General features: G+C 36.5%; 1 protein-coding gene across 1 annotated transcript; it reads right to left on the bottom strand.

Moving 5' to 3' along the window:
• Positions 1 to 16037: 16037 nt before the first annotated feature.
• Positions 16038 to 18060, bottom strand: LOC141680102 (uncharacterized). Its single transcript, XM_074486416.1, has 3 exons — positions 17591 to 18060; positions 16456 to 17533; positions 16038 to 16154 (listed from the first exon to the last, which is right to left on the bottom strand). Exons 1-3 carry the CDS (start codon positions 18058 to 18060, stop codon positions 16038 to 16040), a joined length of 1665 nt encoding a protein of 554 aa, XP_074342517.1.
• Between the last annotated feature and the right edge of the window lie 3330 nt (positions 18061 to 21390).

The raw sequence follows: 21390 nt of genomic DNA, 5'->3' as shown, positions 1-21390 counted from the left end.
CTACGCAAGCCATGGGTGGATTTTCGTACTTCATTACTTTCATAGATGATAGATCTAGATTCAGATATGTGTATTTGATGAAACACAAGTCTTAAGCCTTTGAAAAGTTCAAAGAATATAAACATGAAGTGGAGAAACAAACCAAACACAGTATTATAACTCTTCGATCAGATCGAGGTGGTGAATACTTGAATGGAGAGTTTCTAGATTATCTCAAAGAAAATGGTATAGTCTTCCAGTGGACTCCTCCATATACTCCACAGTTAAATGGGGTATCTGAAAGGAGAAATCGAACTTTGTTAGACATGGTTCGGTCCATGATGAGCTATGCGAATCTTCCAGTATTCCTATGGGGTTATGTATTGGAAACCTCAACATATTTACTGAATAAGGTGCCTTCCAAATCTGTTCCTCAAACACCATATGAGATATGGAAAGAAAGGAAACTGAGTTTTAAACACGTTAAGATTTGGGGATGTCCAGCTTATGTCAAGAAAGTTGACCCAGATAAGCTGTAATCTCAATCCGTAAAATGTAATTTTGTGGGATATCCTAAAGAGACTTTGGGGTATTACTTTTACACCGATCATCGGGTGTTTGTCTCCAGACATGCTACCTTCTTGGAAAAGGAGTTTATCCTTGAAGGAAACAGTGGGATCAAAATTGAACTTGAGAAAGTTCAAGAAGCACAAACTACTACGGATCAAGTGGAAACACATGTTCAGACTGAACAACCTTCTGTGGAACAGCCCATTCGTAGGACAGGGAGAGTGTCTCTCCAACCTGAGAGGTATTATGGCCTTGTCATTGAGAATGACAATGAGTTGTCAATCATTGATTATGAAAACCCTGTGACCTATAATGAGGCCATGAGTAGTGTTGACTCAGAGAAATGGCATGGTGCCATGAAATCCGAAATGGAATCTATGTATACCAACAAAGTACGGACTCTGGTTGAGGCGCCTGAAGGTGTTAAGCCTATTGGGTGCAAGTGGGTATACAAAAGAAAGATTAGAGCAGATGGCCAGGTGGAGACCTATAAGGCCAGGCTCGTGGCAAAAGGATTCAAACAAAGGCAAGGGATTGACTTTGATGAAACTTTTTCGCCTATAGCCCTGTTAAAATCAATTCGGATTTTGCTTGCGATTACTGCTTACTACGACTATGAGATCTGGCAAATGGACGTGAAAATGGCCTTCCTCAATGGAGAACTTGAGGAGGAAGTGTATATGACACAGCCAGAGGGTTTTCTTTCCAAGGGAAATGAACACCTAGTGTGTAAGCTGCTGCGAACCATATATGGTTTAAGGCAAGCTTCTCGTAGATGGAACATCCGTTTTGATGAGACAATCAAAGAGTTTGGTTTTATCAAAAACATAGATGAACCATGTGTCTACAAGAAGGTTAGTGGGAGCGCGGTAACATTTCTTGTATTGTATGTGGATGACATACTTCTTATAGGAAATGTATACCGATGCTACAATCAGTCAAAGTATGGCTATCAAAGAACTTCACCATGAAGGACTTGGGAGAAGCATCCTACATTCTCGGTATGAAGATCTATAGAGATAGATCTAGAAGAATGATAGGTCTTACCCAGGGTACATACATCCAGAAAGTGCTTAAAAGGTTTAGCATGGAAAACTCCAAAAGAGGTCTCATACCGATGAGCCATGGAGTGTCCCTTTCCGAAAAAATGTCTCCTAAGACACCTAAGGAAAGAGAGCGTATGAGTAAGATTCCTTATGCTTCAGCAATAGGATCTATCATATACGCGATGTTGTGTACAAGGCCTGATGTTGCTTATTCAATTAGTGTAACGAGCAGATATCAGTCCAATCCAGGTGAAGACCACTAGAAAGCAGTGAAAAATATCCTTAAGTACTTGCGAAGGACTCGGGACATTTTTCTTATTTTTGGTGGTAAATCTGAGTTGAAAATAGAGGAGATGTCAACGTCGAGAGAGTTGACACAAATAACAATGTAGCAGACCCACTCACAAAACCACTTTCTCAGAGTCACTTTGATCGACATAAAGACAAGATGGGTATTAGATACCAGAGTGATTGGCTTTAGTACAAGTGGGAGATTGAAATAGATATGTCCTAAGTCCAATCATGTATGAGGATTTAGGAATAACTTTTATGTAATCTGTTTTGATTTCATTGATATTAATAAAAGACTTGTTTTGTTTTTATTGCGGGCTCTATCTATTTAAATGTTTAAATAAGATATACCACAGTTTAGAGTAAAGTTTTTTATGGATTGTGATAAGATCATAATAATGAGACCTAAAAGATGATAACTCTAAACTTAAATAGTTCCTGGTCGTAGGATTACTAACTGGTAATTAATAATCCGCAAAGATCGGTACATACTATGCTTGCTTCATTATGAAGGATGTCTGTTCTCATAGACATTTGTGTGGTGACATTATAGCTAGTATGTAGGTGCTTATTATAGAATAAATTCACTGAACATGACTCACACAGCTGAACAGCTGATGGAGTTCACTCACGTGTCAGCAGTTGTTCACATAGTGATAGTTGTACAAGTATCCTTAGACTTGAGGTCATCATAGTCATCTTGTGTACACTGAACTATGTTTTGGTTTAGTTCTTAGTCTCAAGGGACAATTATAAGGGCTCTACTGGGTATATGAATTTGTACACGAAGATAATGTATGATCAATAAATGATCTACCCCTTCCAGTGTAGGAAGAGAATGTTCAATGCTGATCCACTTATGTTAGTTCAGGAATCTCTGGCCAGAGTGAATGAAATTAGAAAGGAGTTTCTAATTTACATTAAATTGAACTAAGCATAGTGAATGGGAAAGCAAGTGATTAAATAATATAGGCTTGACACAAGTTCCATGCCTTGTATTTAATCGTGACATTGCAGGGTAGAAGGAATTAATTGTACGGTATCTACTCACTGAATAGGTTTTTGGTATTCTAAGCAGTGAATTCGTATTATCTGGATAGTCGCGATATGCTGAGAAGTATCTCTCACGATGTAGAATAAATATGATTAATTAATTAATCATATTTAATGAATTAGAGAATTTATATAAATAATGATAAAATAGTTTTATTATTATTTATTTCTACTACCGGCTTAATATTGAACCTACAGGGTCACACCATAAAAGAGAATGTTTTAATGGTGGATGAATTAATTAATAATGGCTGATAATTATTTATTTATAAAATAAATAATTAATTGGAAAATTTAATATTTGATTAAATGAGATTTAATTGATTATAAATTAATTAAGAAAAGGTTCTTAATATTATTAATTAAGAATTTAATTTTTGGAAATTAAATCAAGTGAGAGAATTATTTCTAAAGTGTTTAGAAAAAGGATGAATAATTAAAAGGTATTTTAATTATTAGTGAGAATAATAAAGGGTTAATAATAATAATATTTTATGGAAAAAATTTCAGCTGAAAATGTTGCCTATAAATATACTATTATAGACCCTATTTTTGCCTCAACCAAAAAGATTTACAAAACCCTAATACTCTCCATCTCCTCCTCCTTCATTACATCATTTTCTTGGTGGATACCGGTGGAGTGCTTCACACTTTAGGAGCAGCTGCTAAGGATCTCCGTTCATCGTTCTTGGATCGCTATTAAAGACCTCCATCTTTCCATTAACGTAGAGCTTCTTAAGGTAAACACACTGAACTACGAATTAAATATTATTTTTTCGCACGGATCCTGCGGAGGGTTTCGGTTTTTTTTTTAAGATTAAATTTACGTTTTCGCTGCGTTTATGTGCTAAAAACCCTTCACAAGGAATATTCATGGTGAGCCCATAATTCCAAAGGAGGAGCCAGTAGACTGGGATAGCTTGCCAATTCCTGAATTAAACTTTCCAATCTTCAACAAGCTAAAGAAAACAAAGACCAGAGCAATCAAGTAAGTGAAGCCTGTGACTCTTAGATCCAAGACCCTAACCAAATCCCAACCTATAGTCAATAAGGAGGATCTCTTATACATCTGTGACATCAAGGAATTCTCTGAAATAAACCTCTACTTGGAAGAATTGGAAGAAGTAAGAGGGATTGATGCCTAGAGACATCATCCTGAAAGGCTAGTGTTCAAGTATAAGGGAGGGAAAGAGATCACATGGCCACTTCAAGGATTCTTCAAAAAAGACAATGTATACTGATAAAGGTCTATTCATCCTTCAAGGAAAATTTTGGATTTAATGTGACTGCAAAGAGAATAGTCCTAAATAAAATAGAGGAGTTAAGGAGCAATAGAGCCAAAGATGCACTTCCAAAAACTCTGTCTATTCCCTTCACAGGAAAGAGAGTGCATTTGAGGCCTTATTGGCTGATGGAATTCATGGATGATAAGGGAGTTAGAAGATTCTTCAGACTGGATGACCAACTGAGTATCTCTAGCAATGAGACTCTTTTGGAAATGCAAGAAATGTTGGATTTATCTAAAGCTGATGAACTTGAATTCCACAGACAACTCCAGAGTCAAATAGAGGAAAACAACAGGATGCTTGGGAAGAAATCCAGACAATCAAGGAAATATATTTATCTTCTCAGACTAGAGGAGCACCTTGAAAATTGATTATGAGAATTTTTTGTATACTTTGCTTTGTTCAAATTTCAGTAAATATTGTAGCACTTGTCATTTTTCCTACTATTTTTCATTCTGTGTTTTTAGGGTATTTCGTTATCATCAAGTTTCTCTTAATTTATGGCTACAATTTCAGTGTACATAAATTGGGAGAGATTGTTAGGAATATGTTGTGAACTTGATGATAAATTAAACAAAACACCTTAGTAGATTTAACTTAGTGAATTTTGTAGCACTCGACGGATGATCAAATATAGTCCCGACGGATGATTTAATATAGTCCTGACGGATGACAATTTGACATCCACCGAGTGAGTAGCTTATGTAACAAATAAGTATTGTAGCACATTTCTACAAACAACTTTGTGTAGATTCTGTAGGAGTATATGAGTCATGATTGACTACTAGTGGATATGCAGAATAGGTTGATTAATTGTAAATATGAGATGTCTTGTAATTTTGTATAAGTGAAATGGAGTCAAGTGACAAATAGCTACCCGACGGGTGATCAACAAAGCTACCCGACGGAAGATCAACAAAGCTACCCGACGGATGACAAACATGTACCCGACGGTTGATCAAATTCAAATATCTGTTGACAGTGATAACACAGTCACATGCGTTGGGTGTTTGCAAAAGGAATATGGCAGCCTAAGCAGGGATTTGATAACAAAGAAGCATTACCATTTCCATGCAATTGTGAAGATATTCAAAGATGCTGGAATAGAGTAGTAAAGCAGCATGGAGTTAGACTAGATATATTTTGTTTTATTATCTTGTCTTATTGTCATGTAAACTTGGTGATATATAAACCAAGTGTAGCTAGCAGAATATGTAACTAAGCAAACAATTTTTTAAAGAGAGATAGAAAAAGCTGTACTTGTCAAGAATTTCTCTGTAGTTTGTTTATTCTACTTGTAAAGCAGCTGTGAGCCATTCTAAGCTACACAGAGTTCTCAATCTAATATATATATATATATATATATATCTGGTGGATACATTCAAATCCACCAGAAAGTTTTAAAAGCTTGTGTGTTTTATTACTTTGTGTTTTAATTTATATAATCCTTTCATTCCGCACTCTACAAATCAAACACTTATATATATTTAGTTAGAACTATTTTAAAATCTTGAAAAAGTAGCCAGAATTACATTCAACCCCCCTTCTGTCATTCTTGTTATATTGTTAGGGAATAACACGGGTTTTGACCGGATCGCCCCGGGCCAGATTTTCGGGCCCAGCCTTTTTGTGCATCTCTAATTCCCTCCAATATCCCCATGTTTTCTCTTCATTTTCTCTGAACTTTCTTTTTTTGAATACCTCTCTCTTCCGCACCTCTCTCTCTTTTCCCCACCTCTCCTCACACATAGTAATTATTATATTAATAGTTATAATTAGTGATTTTTGTTTGAAATTATGGCTGTTGTCTGGTGTACCTTGTATATACTATATGGTAATCTTTATAATACAAGTTGGTGGTTTGTGTTACACAAATCAGTGGTTGTCGTCATATGATTTAGTTATTAAAGTGTAGATCTAGTGATTTATTTCATAAAATTTGGTATTTGTATTCATATATCATGTTCAAATTTCAAATCTGATGAGTTTATTGAAAATTGGTTATTGTTTTTGGTAATTGTCAATGATTTTATATTTTATATATCCCCTTCTATTTCACAGTATTCGTTCAAAACTTCACTCACCAACACCTTTATGGCTTGTACATTCAACTCTGATCTTCTTTATCATTTCATATTATACAAGTTAGTGAATTCTGTAAAATAAACAGTGATTGAAGATGGATCAGAAATTTTGGTGTTAGATCATGGTGACAGGCGGAGGTAGGTCGGAGATGATGATGGAGATAGATTGTAGATAATGAGGTTGATCGGAGTTTAGTGTTATGGAAGATGGCGATTAAAGATGGAGTATGAGTCTTGTTGGCGAGATGTACTGTTGTGTGTGTATATCAAGCGTGTGTGTATTCTTTTTTTATGTAATTGGGTGTGATGCAATGAGATGGGCCGTGTAATTTAAATGGATTAGACCAGTTTCTAGTTTCTATTATAAGGCTATTTCTATTTAAACAGCCCCCTATATATATTAGAGATTTTGTTTAAGTAAATGTCAATTATACAAATTATAACTAATATTTATGTTTTTTAAACATTTTAAAACATTAAATGAAATCATATTTAAACTAAAAAGAATAATAAATAGGCAATAATCCATATATTAACATAGTATATTTAATGTCAAGTTGAAATTTCTATTGTCTTAAACAATATATTTAAGTGATACCTAAAATGTACAATATACCACCTATTAACCATGCTATTATACAAAAAATTAAATAGAAGAATATCACACTTCCAACATAAAGAAAAACTATATATACCTTGTTTTGTTTGGTTCTCTTCTTATACTCCTTTAATATTCATTTGTTTGTATCATGTATGTCTCTCAAGAGTCTCTACTCATGCACAATGCATTGCCATGGTTCAGCATAGAAATCCACAACTTAAATCTTCATTACTTCCCTTTTGCATTTTGATCACGTAATAACCATGGATCCAGCAGTGATCAGCTTATTTTCTTTTATAGTGCAAATACTAGTTCTTCATGTATCTTTGTCCCTTTTCTTGATCTTTCGAAATCCGAATGCAGGGAGATCAAATGTAAATGTTCCTCCAGGATCAAGTGGATGGCCACTAGTTGGAGAGAGTATCAAGTTTGTGTTGGACAAACTTAGTATTTTAGACTAAGTTATGAATCATTTTGAGACTCTATATGAGTGAGACACATTATGTGTTAGTGGTGTGTATTTATTGGAACGTATTCTCCTCTTCGAGGGGATTCCAACGAATATTTACACGCTCAAAATGAGTAAAAGGTGAATGAGAACGGATGTTCCAAAGTTTTACCTTTTAATATGAAAAGTGGTTTTGTACCACATCGAGAGTAGCACAAACCTATTCCTTAGTTTTTCTTATAAATACCATGTACCACATCGAAAAGAAAAACAAGTCCTTTCAAGCCTCTCTTTATAAATAGAGTCTTAGGGCATCAGTTTTATTAAGTAAAGGGAATAAGAGTCAACTCTTTCATTCTCGGTCTCTTTAGTCTTAAATTTTTCCAATATTCCGGTGATAGTTCTCGGGCTTAGTTCAAGTTCGCTGAGAGTATATTCGATCTATCGATTATACTAGTATCTCGTTTTATCCTGGGAGGCTATGGAGTCGCACATACGGTGAGAGGCGAAATAGCTTTAAGGAGACAGTTTCAACTGGACTCCAGTATCTCCCTTTGGTTATATCCTTTCTTTCTCTGTTTGATTTCGTTTACTCACCCACACACTTATTTGATTTATATGTATTAATCGCAGATTGTATTCACGATCTTAAAGCTATTTATTTTATACATCTGTGACTTATACATCTGTATCTGCTTGTTTTGTTCAGTAACAGATCGATGGAGAACCAAACTATGAACGATCTGATAAACATGACGGTTGATCCCAATGCACAGATCACTGGATCTGATGGGGTTCACCAGCAGTCGATTAACCCTAACGCACAGATCGTACGATCTGATGGAGGTCAAATGCCTGTTGGACATGTGCCTTCGGGACATGTGCCTGTGGGACACACTGTCATTGGACAGTTTAGTGTTCCTCTTGGATAGATATCGGCAGGATTCACTCCTCCGATCATACCTGCGGTGCCTACTGGTGTGCATACACCTGTAGTACAGACGCACGTACCATCTGTTCCACCTGCGGTGCCTGCTGCACCTGTCATGCCAACTGTGCCTGTTGCACATGCTGAAAAACCTGAGAAGTTCAATGGAACGAACTTCAAATGTTGGCAACAAAAGATGCACTTTTATCTGACCACGTTGCATATGGATCGCTTCCTTAAGGAAGAACCACCGTTGCTCACTGCTGAGAGTAACATGCAGACTGTGTATGTTGCTGATGCTTGGAAGCACTCTGACTACATCTATCGGAACTATGTGTTAAATTTTTTGTCTGACTCGTTGTATAACGTATGTAGCGCGAAGCCAACAGTTAAGGTCTTATGGGAGTCACTTGACCATAAGTATAAAACCGAGGACGCTGGGGAAAATAAGTGGATTGTTGGCCGCTTTCTTGATTATAAGATGACAGACTCTAAGACTGTGGTCAGTCAGGTGCAGGAACTACAGGTGATCATTCATGACATTCATGCTGAGGGAATGGTCATAAGTGAGTCTTTCCAAGTTGCTGCTGTTATTGAAAAGCTTCCACCTGGATGGAAAGATTTCAAGAACTACCTTAAGCACAAGCGAAAGGAGATGTCTATGTAGGATCTTATTGTTAGACTTCGTATTGAAGAAGACAACAGAGGGTCCGAGAAGAAAGTTAATGTTTTCACTGAGAAGGCAAACATGGTGGAGCATGCTCAAAGCTCCAAGCCCAAGAAGACTAATTCTAGTAAAGGGGCAAAGCTGGCACCCAAAGGAGGGATTTCAAAGTCGAAATTTCAGGGGAAGTACTACAACTGTGATAAAGTTGGTCATAGTTCTTCTAACTGCAAGAAGCCCAAGAAGCCCAACAAGAAGAAAGAAGCAAACATGGTAAAGAATATCTCCAAGGAGATGGGTGATATAGACCTCTATGCTACGGTCTCTGAAGTGAACCTGGTCGGTTCTAATCCACGTGAATGGTGGATTGATACTGGTGCTACTAGGCATGTTTGCTCAGACAAGGCGATTTTCTCTAGCCTCAAAGCTTCCGATGCTGGTGAGAAGCTCTACATGGGGACTTCAGCAACTTCTACCATTAAGGGTGAAGGCACGGTGATCTTGAAGATGACCTCTGGGAAGAATCTGACTTTGAAGAATGTACTTTATGTGCCTTATATTCGCAAGAACCTTGTGTCTGGTTCTCTGTTGAGTAAGCATGGCTTTCGCATTGTAATAGAGTCAGATAAAGTTATTTTGTCTAAGAGTGGTATGTTTGTAGGAAAGTGTTATTTAACCGATGGGCTTTTTAAGCTCAATGTAATGTGTGTTAAGGACGATGATGAAATGAAGAATTCTTCTGCTTACTTGCTTGAGTCTCCTAATTTATGGCATGCTAGATTAAGACATGTAAATTATGACACTTTACGATATTTAAGTGCAAAAGAATTCATACCTAAACTTATTATCGATTCAAAACATAAGTGTGAGACTTGTGTTGAGGCAAAATTAACGAGATCATCATTTAAACGTGTGGAAAGGAACACCAAAGTGCTAGACCTAATACATAGCGACATATGTGATTTAAAATTCGCTCCAACAAGAGGAGGAAACAATTATTTTATTACATTCATTGATGATTGTACAAAATACTGCTATGTATATTTGTTGAAAAGCAAAGACGAAGCTATAGATAAATTTAAAATATATAAAGAAGAAGTTGAGACACAACAGACTGAGAAAATCAAAACGATACGAAGTGATCGTGGAGGTGAATATGTTGAACCATTTGGGGAATTCTGTTCACAACATGGTATAATCCATGAGGTCACTGCACCATACTCCCCTCAGTCAAATGGTGTGGCTGAAAGGAAGAATCGCACTCTGAAAGAGATGATGAATGCGATGTTGTTAAGCTCTGGGCTTCCACAATCGATGTGGGGAGAAGCCATCTTAAGCGCAAATAATATTTTAAATATTATGATGCGCAAGAATAAGGATGTAAGTCCTTATGAAATATGGAAGAAAAAAAAACCAAGTTACCAACACCTGAAAGTGTGGGGGTGCCTTGCAAAGGTACTGATCCCTACACCGAAGAAGGTGAAGATAGGTCCTTAGACTGTGGATTGTATCTTCATCGGATATCCTCCACACACTACTGCATATCGGTTTCTTGTTCATGAATCCAAGATTCCTGATATTCAAAAGAATACCATTATGGAATTAAGGAATGCCTCATTCTTTGAGACGATATTTCCCTGTAATCCAGGAAACCAACAACCTACGACGTCTAAACGATCTCATGAGTCTGTAGATGACGATATTGAGAGTGATGAAAGTGAAGACGAAAACGTGGGGGGTAGTGAGAAGGAGCAAAAGACAACGAACGGAGAAATCTTATGGGTCTGATTTTATGACCTATTTGCTCGAAGAAGGTGACCCAAAAACCTATAAGGAGGCGGTTACATCACCTGATGGGCCTATGTGGAAAGAGGCCATCAAGAATGAAGTTGATTCAATTATGCAGAATCATACTTGGGAATTAGTGGACTTGCCAACTGGTTGCAAACCATTAGGTAGCAAGTGGGTTTTCAAGAAGAAGTTGAAAACTGATGGCACTATTGATAAGTATAATGCCAGACTTGTGATTAAAGGATACAAGCAACAAAAAGGCCTTGATTACTTTGATACATACTCTCCTGTAATGAGAATAAATTCCATAAGGATGATGTTTGTTATTGCTGCAATGCATAATCTAACTGTAAATCAAATGGATGTGAAAACAGCTTTTATAAATGGAGACATAGATGAGGAAATCTATATGGAACAACCCGAAGGGTTTGTTGTCCCAGGACAAGAAAGAAAAGTCTATAGATTGGTGAAATCATTGTATGGTTTGAAGCAAGCGCCTACGAAATGGCATGAAAAATTTGATGAGGTTGTGTTGGAAAATGGCTTCAAAATTAATGAATGTGATAGTTGTGCCTATTACAAGGATAACGAGAGTGGCTATGTCATGATGACACTATATGTAGATGATAAACTTATTGTCGGAAGCAATGATAAAGTGATCAAATCTACCAAGGATATGTTGAAATCAAGATTTGACATGAAAGACATGGGACTAGCAAATATAATTCTGGGAATTCAAATTTCTAGAACATCAGAGGGTCTCGCATTAAGTCAACCACACACTACTAGAAATTTATCAATAGACATCGCTTATTAGCCGATGTCTATTTAAAATCCAAGCGATGTCTTTGCATGCGATGAGAAAGGTAGGTGCATTACACATCGCTTATTAACCGATGTCTATACACAGTTTAGACATCCTTTTTCTTAACAATGTGATGTATTTTTCTTCAATGTATACCTTCACTATGGTTTCAGTTATTCATTCATATGTCATGTATATCATTTTAAACTTATCACATATAAAGCAATATGATACATTAACATCGAAAAACTTGTTAAACTGATGTGTAACTTAACATATTACATCAGTCTTTTATCAGAAGCGATGTCGTACCTTTCTTTTTTAATGAAACCGATGTCTTTGTGTGTGTTTAACATCAGTTCTTTCAAAATGTGATATCTATTATATTGTTTTACATCAGTCATTTCTTGTGAGCTGATATATGTGCATGCTTATGACATCAGTTTATTGTATAAAATGTCTTATTTGACTACATTTTACATCAGTTATTTTGTTCATGAAGTGACGTTTGTTTATTTTTTTTATTCATGAATCCCCTGTTTCAATCAAATGCCCAAAACCCAAACAAGAGTCATCCAAAAACATACCAACTGCCATTTTACCATTCCAAAACTAACTAAACCAAAACAAACGCAAAAACAAACATACATTCATTGATTTACCATAGATTATACCAAGTACGTACATATATCCACCACCAACCAAACTTCATAATCCAAACAAACTACATAACTGCAAAAGCATGTACTAGACATCCACCATCGATCATTTACATAGTTCATCCCAAACAAAAATTTACCAACTAAAGTTCCCCCATTATATTTATCAACAAAAACCACTAGTAGCTCATACAAATTCTTACAAATTCAGTCTACATAAAGGAGCTGCAGATTAGGCCTTTTTAGAAGAAGGACTCGATATGGCTAAGAGTCTCACATCGAACCTCGTCCAGCTCAGCCTTGGCAACAGTCACCTTTCGATTCTTTGTCAACCACTGAAAAGTGTAACACACGGGAATTAGTACCAATGAATTCTACCACAAATTATATGTACACCAATTATATCAAGAATGAATTAAGCAAAAAAATATACCTTTTTGACAAATGTCATTTCATTATCCATGGCAATTTCTTTCATATACCACATAACAACATAGCCGCATTCAGTTCCACCGGGCTGTTTGGGGCATCCCTATTTAATCAAAAAAACTCAGACCAATTAATAAGTAAATTAATGCCCCTATCTAACCGAAAAAACTCTGACTAATAAGTAAATTAATGCCCCTGGTTCTTACGGTAATATATCTGATAGTCGGTGCTTTATTTCCCCTTCCGTCCCGAACACTGAACGCAATCACAGCCCTGTCATCTTCGCAGTATCAATAACACAAATTGATTGATATCTCAATAATAAAAATAATCACTCGAAATTAAATGCAAATACCTTGATATTGCTTTTTCCAACTCGGGAAAGGTAGTTGAACAAGGCAGAGGATTGAGTATGAAAACCTCGCCCGCCCAAATCACAACCAATATCCAATGGCATCTATTTTTTATAAATATTTATAATAAATAGAATTAATATCAGAATCATATCATTTTGAATTTCATGCTTATAAATAAATAAATAAAGTGATTTATAATAAATATGGAGATATTTTTTATGTACTTACTTGCTATTATGTGGCATAAAAAAGAGACGATCTGGATTACCCTCTTTAAATCGACTAACCAAATTATCTTCAAAATTGTTGTTCAAGGTAAACGAGACTCCGGGATCACAGAAAGCAAATTGCTCCAAATTTTTATTTTCACAAACCATGCAATGCAAGTATCTGCATTGCAAATAAAATAAAATTATAAAAAAAACAAGAATATAAATGCAGAAATTATCGACAAGAAGACAAGACAATAATTAAAAAATTTATACTACTCACGCCATGTATGCAGAAATTGCTGCTTGGCCAATCATTTTAAACTCAAGCAAAGCAATTATGTTTTCATACGAAATGAAAATTCTTTTCTCAACACCAAACACCTCCGCATCGCACGGGATTTGAATAGAGTTTCCAGTGCACTTCATGAATGTCGTTGCATATTTATACAACAACCGAAAGTGCTTCGGAACATTTTTATTGATTTCCATATTCTCAAATAAGGACTGAACCTTATGCAAATCAGTTAAAGGATCCTTCCCTTTCCTTCTACTTTTCTGAAAATATTATCAAATTTATTAAAACAAATATAGAGTTAATATAATAGTGCGAGATCCAATAAAACATAGATGTAAAAATATATACCGCGGTAGCAGGGGCATCTGGGAATATGATTAAGTCGCGGGGCCATGAGACGTAGGAGCCAACAGCCTGCTCTACTGTTTCAATCTCACCGACTACCAGAACAGGAATCTTGGCTTGTCCTTGGATTGGCCCATCCACTGAGACACGAGCAGCTCCAGTAAATTCCCCCTTACTTTGCAGCTCTAGTAAATTCTCCTGTCATGAGAATGTTAACATATAAATCAGAACTGAATGAACCTCCTCATAAAAATATTAAAATTAGAACTGAATTGAATTGAATTAAAAAAATTAACATTGCTTGTTAAATACTCACAATTCTTTTCCCTATTTTAGCTAGCTCTGGATCAACCTCCTCATCATCAAGTTTTCCCTTACGAGCCTTGTGCCACATAAGAGCCCGATCAGGTTCTTCATCGGGAGCCAAGGTTCCTTTCTTTTGCTGATTAAAATCAAAAAATATTAAAACAACAATATATGTAGAATGTAACTATTTAAGTTCAATGCTTAAACAGAGGTTACCTCTTCTTCCAACAATCCAACATAACCCTTTCTAGATGTGCGGTGAGGATATTTTCGATTGCTCACCCGCTCCTTTTATTTTTCACTAAGTGACTACAACAAACATTTTAAATAATATTAACATGCTATTTTTCCTAAAATATTTGTAATACACAAAAATATCAGTTCACAACATAAATAAAACACAGATATAAACACACGATCTCTTTCGCGTATACCTTCCATGTCGAGGTAGTCCTTTCAGCAACAAAATTTTTCCAAGCCTCCTTACCAACAAAAGCATACTTCACTGGAGGCTTTCGTAGTTTCTTCTTTTGTCCAAGATACGGCTTAACATAATCCCTTGTTAAATTTGCTTTAAAATTTCTCCACTTTGCTCCTGCAGACCTGATCAGCCCCTTCTGAAGTTGCTTGGGGACTTTAAATGTCTCCTGAAACCAATGTTATGCTCTACATGAGTACAAGAAAATGCAAAATTTACAAAGTGCATAAGAAATTGCTTATTTATATACCTTCACATCGATCCATATTTTCTCCTTTAGTTCATCGGGTACCTTTGACCAGTTAGGATAATCAATCGGAATCATCGTCCTAGCCAACATTCTGGTGTAGGACTGTAGACTGTGCCTTGCAATCCTGACTGGAACTCCATGTGCATTGCACGATACCTTTGCTTTCTTGCCCTGCGCCTTCCTCACCACCACTTTGTGCATAGCGGAAACCCCTCGGGCAGATCCATACCTTTTCTTTGTAGTTTCGGAAGTAGTGATTGTTGCCTTCGTGTCTTCCATAGAATCCACATTTTCATCTTGAGGTTCTATTTCCGGCTCCAAGCTTTTATCCACCTCCTCATCTGACTTGTTGGGGCCTTCTTGGAATTGTACTTTAGATATTTGTTTTTTATTTGCCATTTATCTTTTTCAATCTGAAAATGAAACATATATTTAATTAGTCACAAGCATATATAAATAGTTATAAACAGTCATAACTAAACTAGTGACGTATGCATACATAAACAGTTATAAACAGTCAGACACGATGACTATATGCATTCATAAACAGTCATAAACATACGAACATTCAAATAATATCATTAGGCATAAACAATGCTAAATAGTTACAAAAAGGAGATACATGACTGCAAATAATATTGTCACTTCTTAACCCAAGTGCCCTTAATATTTTCTCTAATATTTTTTTCAACATCTTCACCGACATCACATATAGGAATTTGGCAGCAGAATGGGGGATTTTCCATGGTTGTGTCTCCTAAATCATATTCATTATACACATCTTGGTAGTCTCAAGTTGTAGAGGTTAATACAACGGACCACTTGGCATCCACTGGATCTTCAATATAATAAACTTGCTTTACTTGATCCATAGACACATATTTATCTCTCTTGTGGCCTTGTCGACTTAGATCGACAAGTGTGAACCCAAGATCATCCACCTTAATTCCCTTGTCATTATCTGCCCAATTACATAAAAATAACGGGGCTTTGAATGCATGATAATCTAGCTCCCATATTTCTAAGATAACACTGTAAAATGTCGAAGTCACTTTCTACGGGGTTCAAATCTTTAGCGCTAGACACTTGGACAGTTTTAGCAACTAAAGACACTCCGCTGTTTTGAACAACCCTCACACCGTCTCGCTCTTTTGTAAAGTATCAGACCCCGTCTACTAGATAAGCTTCGTAAGTCAAAACTGAAAATGATGGTTTTTCGGCTATCCATCTTATTGTCTCTGAAACTCCTCCAGGATTCTCCTCCATTTCACTACTAACCTACACATTTTCAGAAACAAAAATACTTCTAAATTCCATATTACTACAGAGCAAATAAATTAGGCACAAATGAAACTATAAAAATACTAATTTTTTCTAGAAACCAATCGGCAAAAAGGCGATTGTGCTCTCTCAAGAGCCAATGAACACTTTTCTTTTTTCCGTGATGGATTCCCTCTAGATACTCCTTATGCATTCTAACAGAAATTATATAATCATTAACTAGCCAGTAAATATATAATTTATATATTAATTGAATAGCCACAAAATTAATAAATTCTTACAAAATATATGGCTATACTTCAACGTTATTTAGAAGAACATGTAAATGAGCTTCATCCCGCTCTTTTTCTTCGATTGATTTCATTGTCACAACAGATAATGGACCACTTAACTTGCCTTCATCTTTACGAAGACCAGCAGTGGTGCAAGCTTGCTTGACAAACTCTTGGCAGAATTCTACTGATTCTTCTCCCAGATAGCATTCAGCTATACAGTCTTCGGGGTAATAACAGTTGCGTACGTAACTCTTCAACACCTTATTAAACCTCTCAAATGCATACATCCATCTATAAAATACCGGCCCACATAACCGTAATTCCCGAACCAAGTGCACTATGAGATGTATCATTATATCAAAAAATGATGCAGGAAAGATTTTTTCCAGCTCACACAAAGTTACTATTACATCTGATTGCAATTTATCTAGTTTTGATACGTCTACAACTTTGTTGCATAAAGCATTAAAAAAGAAACACAACCTAATTATGGTGACCCTGACTTTTTTTGGAAGTATCGCTTGAATTGCAATAGGAAGCAGTTGTTGGAGTAAGATGTGGCAGTCATGGGACTTCATCCCAAACATCTTTAATTCTTCCATGGAAACACAGTTTTTAATGTTCGACGCGTGTCCATAAGGAAGTTTCATATGCATTAACGATGACAACATTTTCTTCTTTTCTGCCTTGGACATATTAAAAATCGAAGGGGGTAAGTAGGTTTTTTTTTCTCCTTTTTGTGGAGCTAGATCAGCCCTAATCCCCATGTCAATCATGTCAAGACGAGAAGCTTCACTATCTTTAGACTTAGGTTTCATATTTAGTAGTGTGCCGATCAAGCTATCACACACATTCTTCTCGACGTGCATGACATCTAAACAATGACGGACATGGTGAAACTTCCAATATTCTAATTCGAAAAAAAACGACTTTTTCTTCCATGGACAATCAACCTTCTTTGACTTCCTTACTTCCTTCCCAAACTGAAATTCAATTTTATCTTGCTGCAATAAAACCTCTTCTCCAGACAGAGGTTGACGTGCCTGCCCTAATTCTTGTTGTCCATTAAAAGCGGCCTTTTGCTTCCTATATGGATGATTCCTAGCCAAGTAACACCGATGGCCTTAGTAACACATCTTCCTGCTATGGCTTAAATACTTGGCAACTGTATCATCAGCGCATACTGGACAACACATATAACCTTTATTAACGCATCCGGATAGATTTCCATATGCAGGAAAGTCATTTATTGTCCACAATAAAATTGCTTTTAAAGTGAAATATGACTTGGTGTATGCATCATAAACATTTGGTTCACCTTCTTCCCACAACTTCTTTAAATCATCGATTAAAGGCTGTAAATATACGTCAACGTCATTGCCAGGCTCATGTGGACCGGAAACTAAAATTGTTAGCATCATAAATTTCCTCTTCATACATAACCACGGAGGAAGATTATAAGACACTATTACTATTGGCCAACAAGAGTATCTATTGGTTAGAGTGTTAGTATGTGGGTTTATACCATCTGCAGACAACGCCAAACGAATATTTCGTGCATCACTACCGAAGGCAGGCCACCTATAGTCGATATTTCTCCAAGAAGGAGAGTCGGCTAGATGCCGCATCTTTCCCTCTTCTATTCACTTCTTTAGTGCCAGGTCATTAGTTCAGATGTAGAAGGAGATTTAAACATCCGTTTGAATCTCGGTATAATTGGAAAATACCACATTACTTTAGCAGGAACATTAATCCTTATTTTACCATCCTTTCCTAACTTCCAGCGAGATAAACGACACTTAGGACACTCGGAAGCATCAACATTTACCCCCGATACAATATGCAATTCTTTGGATATGAGTGATATTTTATGTATTCTAGGCCCAAGTCGGATAAGGTTTTCTTGGCTTCATATGCATTAGGTGGCATCACATTGTCCTTAGGAAGGAGAGAGCCAACGGTAGACAGCAAATCGTTAAAGGCACTATCACTAATTCCGAACCTAGCTTTCCAATTGTGCAATTTTAGCATCAACTCCAACTTGGTACATTCACTACCCTCATACAAAGGTTGTTCAGCATCAGCCACAAGACTCCTAAACTGATACGACTCATTATTATACTCACTCGAATTATATGCAGCATCACAAACATTGACTGTTTCTGATGCAAGGCCAGGGGAAGGTATAGGTGCGCGGGCAGATGTAGGTACAGGGGCAGGCGTAGATGCAGGGGTCGGAGCATTTATATTAACTGATGACCTACTTGCAGACCCTTGTGTATGCCAAATCCAATCAAGGTACCCCAGACTAAAACCATTTTCATATAAATGTCCCTTGATAATCTTAACTGCAAATTTTTTGAAGTTAGCACATCTTTTACAAGGGCAGGGGATTCTTTTAGGATCACTAGCATTTTCCTCGGCAAATATCAAAAACTCTTCAACCCCGATTTCATAGTCAAGTGTGTCCCTATCTTAGAAAATCCAAGATTTGTCCATGTTATTCTCAAACTACCTGATTGTCAAATAACGTATTAATTTACTATATACTATAGTACATTTACTACCTAGTATAATCAATATAAAATTCCTATATTCACTCAAAAACCATGCTACTTACAACGACAAGCCCCAATCACAAATATATTTACAAACAACACAAACACAAATATATACAAGCACTTGTTATTACATGTAAATCCGTATTTTAACTACACATACAACTACACATGCAACAACTACACATTTCAATTTCACATGCATACATACAACTACACAAATATATACATGCAGCCCAAACAAATATAAATAGATATGTAAAGAAGAATATACCTAACAAAGCAAGCTCCAAAATCCCAAAAAACACAGCAACAAACTCCAAGCCCAAAATCCAACTTAATTAGCTTCGAGCTTTAAGCTTTAATAAACCCTTAGCTCCAAGATTTAGCTCCAAGAAACTCTACTCCTCACCTTAAACTTCAATGAACACACTTCACTGCTTAATCTTCGAATCTGTCACAAAAATTGAAACAAATGAGAAAAAAAACATTTAAAAGAAAGACAGTAAGAAATTAAGAGATGAGTTGAAGAAATTGAGAGGTTTAATTGGAGATTCAAGGTCTAATCAGAAAGGGGGAAAGACAGTAATCATGCATTTGAGAGTTCTAGGTTTAGCAGTTGAGAGAGAAAGGGGGAATGAGTGGATGAGTTTTTGTTTTTTGTTTTTGTGGAGATTGTAATTTTTTGTTTTGTTTTGATTTTGATTTATTTTTAATTTTATGTTATAATGTTATTAAAGTGAATGAGTGAATAGGCGGGAGGGGGAAATATACTGGGGGGAAAAGGAAAATATTTGGCTAAAGGCGGGGAGCAAAAGGGAGAAGCAGCGGGCTCTAATTTTTTATAATTGAGCTTAGACATCTGTTATTATGTCAACCGATGTTAAAAGGAAATTGGACATCGGTTTATATGTTAACTGATGTAACGCAGTTTTTAAAAGAACAACTTAGACATCACTTAACTCAAAAGTTGATGTAAACATACCAAAAAGACATCACTTTTTTTATGTGATGTAAAAAAGGCTTTTAACATCAGGGACTTTTCTGACTGATGTCTAATGTGCGATGTCTAATGCTGATTTTCTAGTAGTGACATTATGTTGACAAGATCCTTGAGAAGTTTCTTAAGGATGACTTTGAGAAAGCTAGGACACCTGTGGATATGACTTTGAACCTATCCAAGAATAAAGGTGTAGCTGTTTCCCAATTGGGATACTCGAGGATAATTGGTAGTCTAATGTACCTCATGAGCTGTACAAGACCAGACATTGCATACTCAATTACCAAGTTGAGTAGGTTTACGAGTAATCCGGGAGCTGATCACTAGAAAGCGATCATAAGGGTACTAAGGTACTTGAGGGGAACTCGAGACTATGGACTGCACTATGGAAGATACCCAGCAGTATTAAAAGGATATACTGATGCAAACTGGATATCTAGCAAGAAAGCACTTAAGTCTGCGAGTGGCTATGTGTTTACATTAGCTGGAGCGACAATATCATGGAAATCCTCAAAATAAACGGTGATAACTCATTCCACGATGGAAGCTGAGTTTGTGGCACTAGATAAATACGCCGAAGAGGCTGAATATCTACGTCAGTTTCTGGAGGATATTCCAAGATGGCCAAAGCCTGTAACTGCAATAAGGATTCACTGTGATAGTCAATCCGCTATTGGCAGAGCACAGAACACGATGTATAATGGAAAGTCTCGTCATATACGACGACGACACAGTTCCATTAGACAATTGATCTCAACCAGAATTATCACTATTGACTATATACTGTCAAAAGATAATATCGCGGATCCACTAACCAAAGGGTTATCAAGAGAAGTGGTTGAGATATCATTGAGAGGGATGGGCCTTAAGCCTATTGCTTAACGGCATCATGGTGGACACCCAACCATTGCTGACTGAAGATCCCAAGAACTTGGTTCAATGGGACAACTAAATCATGATGACCAAATCACCGTGGGGTAACCCCTGGCCTGTTCATATGATGAAGAAACAGTGAGACCCATAAGGTACGAGGTTAAGCTTTGAGCTTTTAATGATCTTTGAAGAATACATAGAGTTCAAGAGTGAACACATGGAATTCAGTTGAGTAAACGCAGGTTACTCTATAAGATAAAGATCACCTATGTGGGAGAGAAGTGGGGCCGCTTCAAAGGAGAATTGCGAGGCACAATTCTTTAGAAACTCCTACAGAACCAGGACGATGTTCCATGGCTAAAATGGACATAATCATGAGAACTGAATGAGTCAGGAAAGATATAGTGATGAGTATGTCATCATTTACACAAACGGTCGAACAGTTCAAGGACATCGCGTCATACTGTCTACCAGTAAAGTCGATGTACTTATTCGAGCGAAGGTTCAAGGAGCATTCTCTACCTATC

The sequence above is a fragment of the Apium graveolens genome, chromosome 8 (genome assembly GCF_009905375.1).
Source record: "Apium graveolens cultivar Ventura chromosome 8, ASM990537v1, whole genome shotgun sequence".
NCBI lineage: Eukaryota > Viridiplantae > Streptophyta > Magnoliopsida > Apiales > Apiaceae > Apium > Apium graveolens.
The sequence above is the reverse complement of the archived record's forward strand: the minus strand, read 5'-3'. Positions and strand labels throughout refer to the sequence as shown.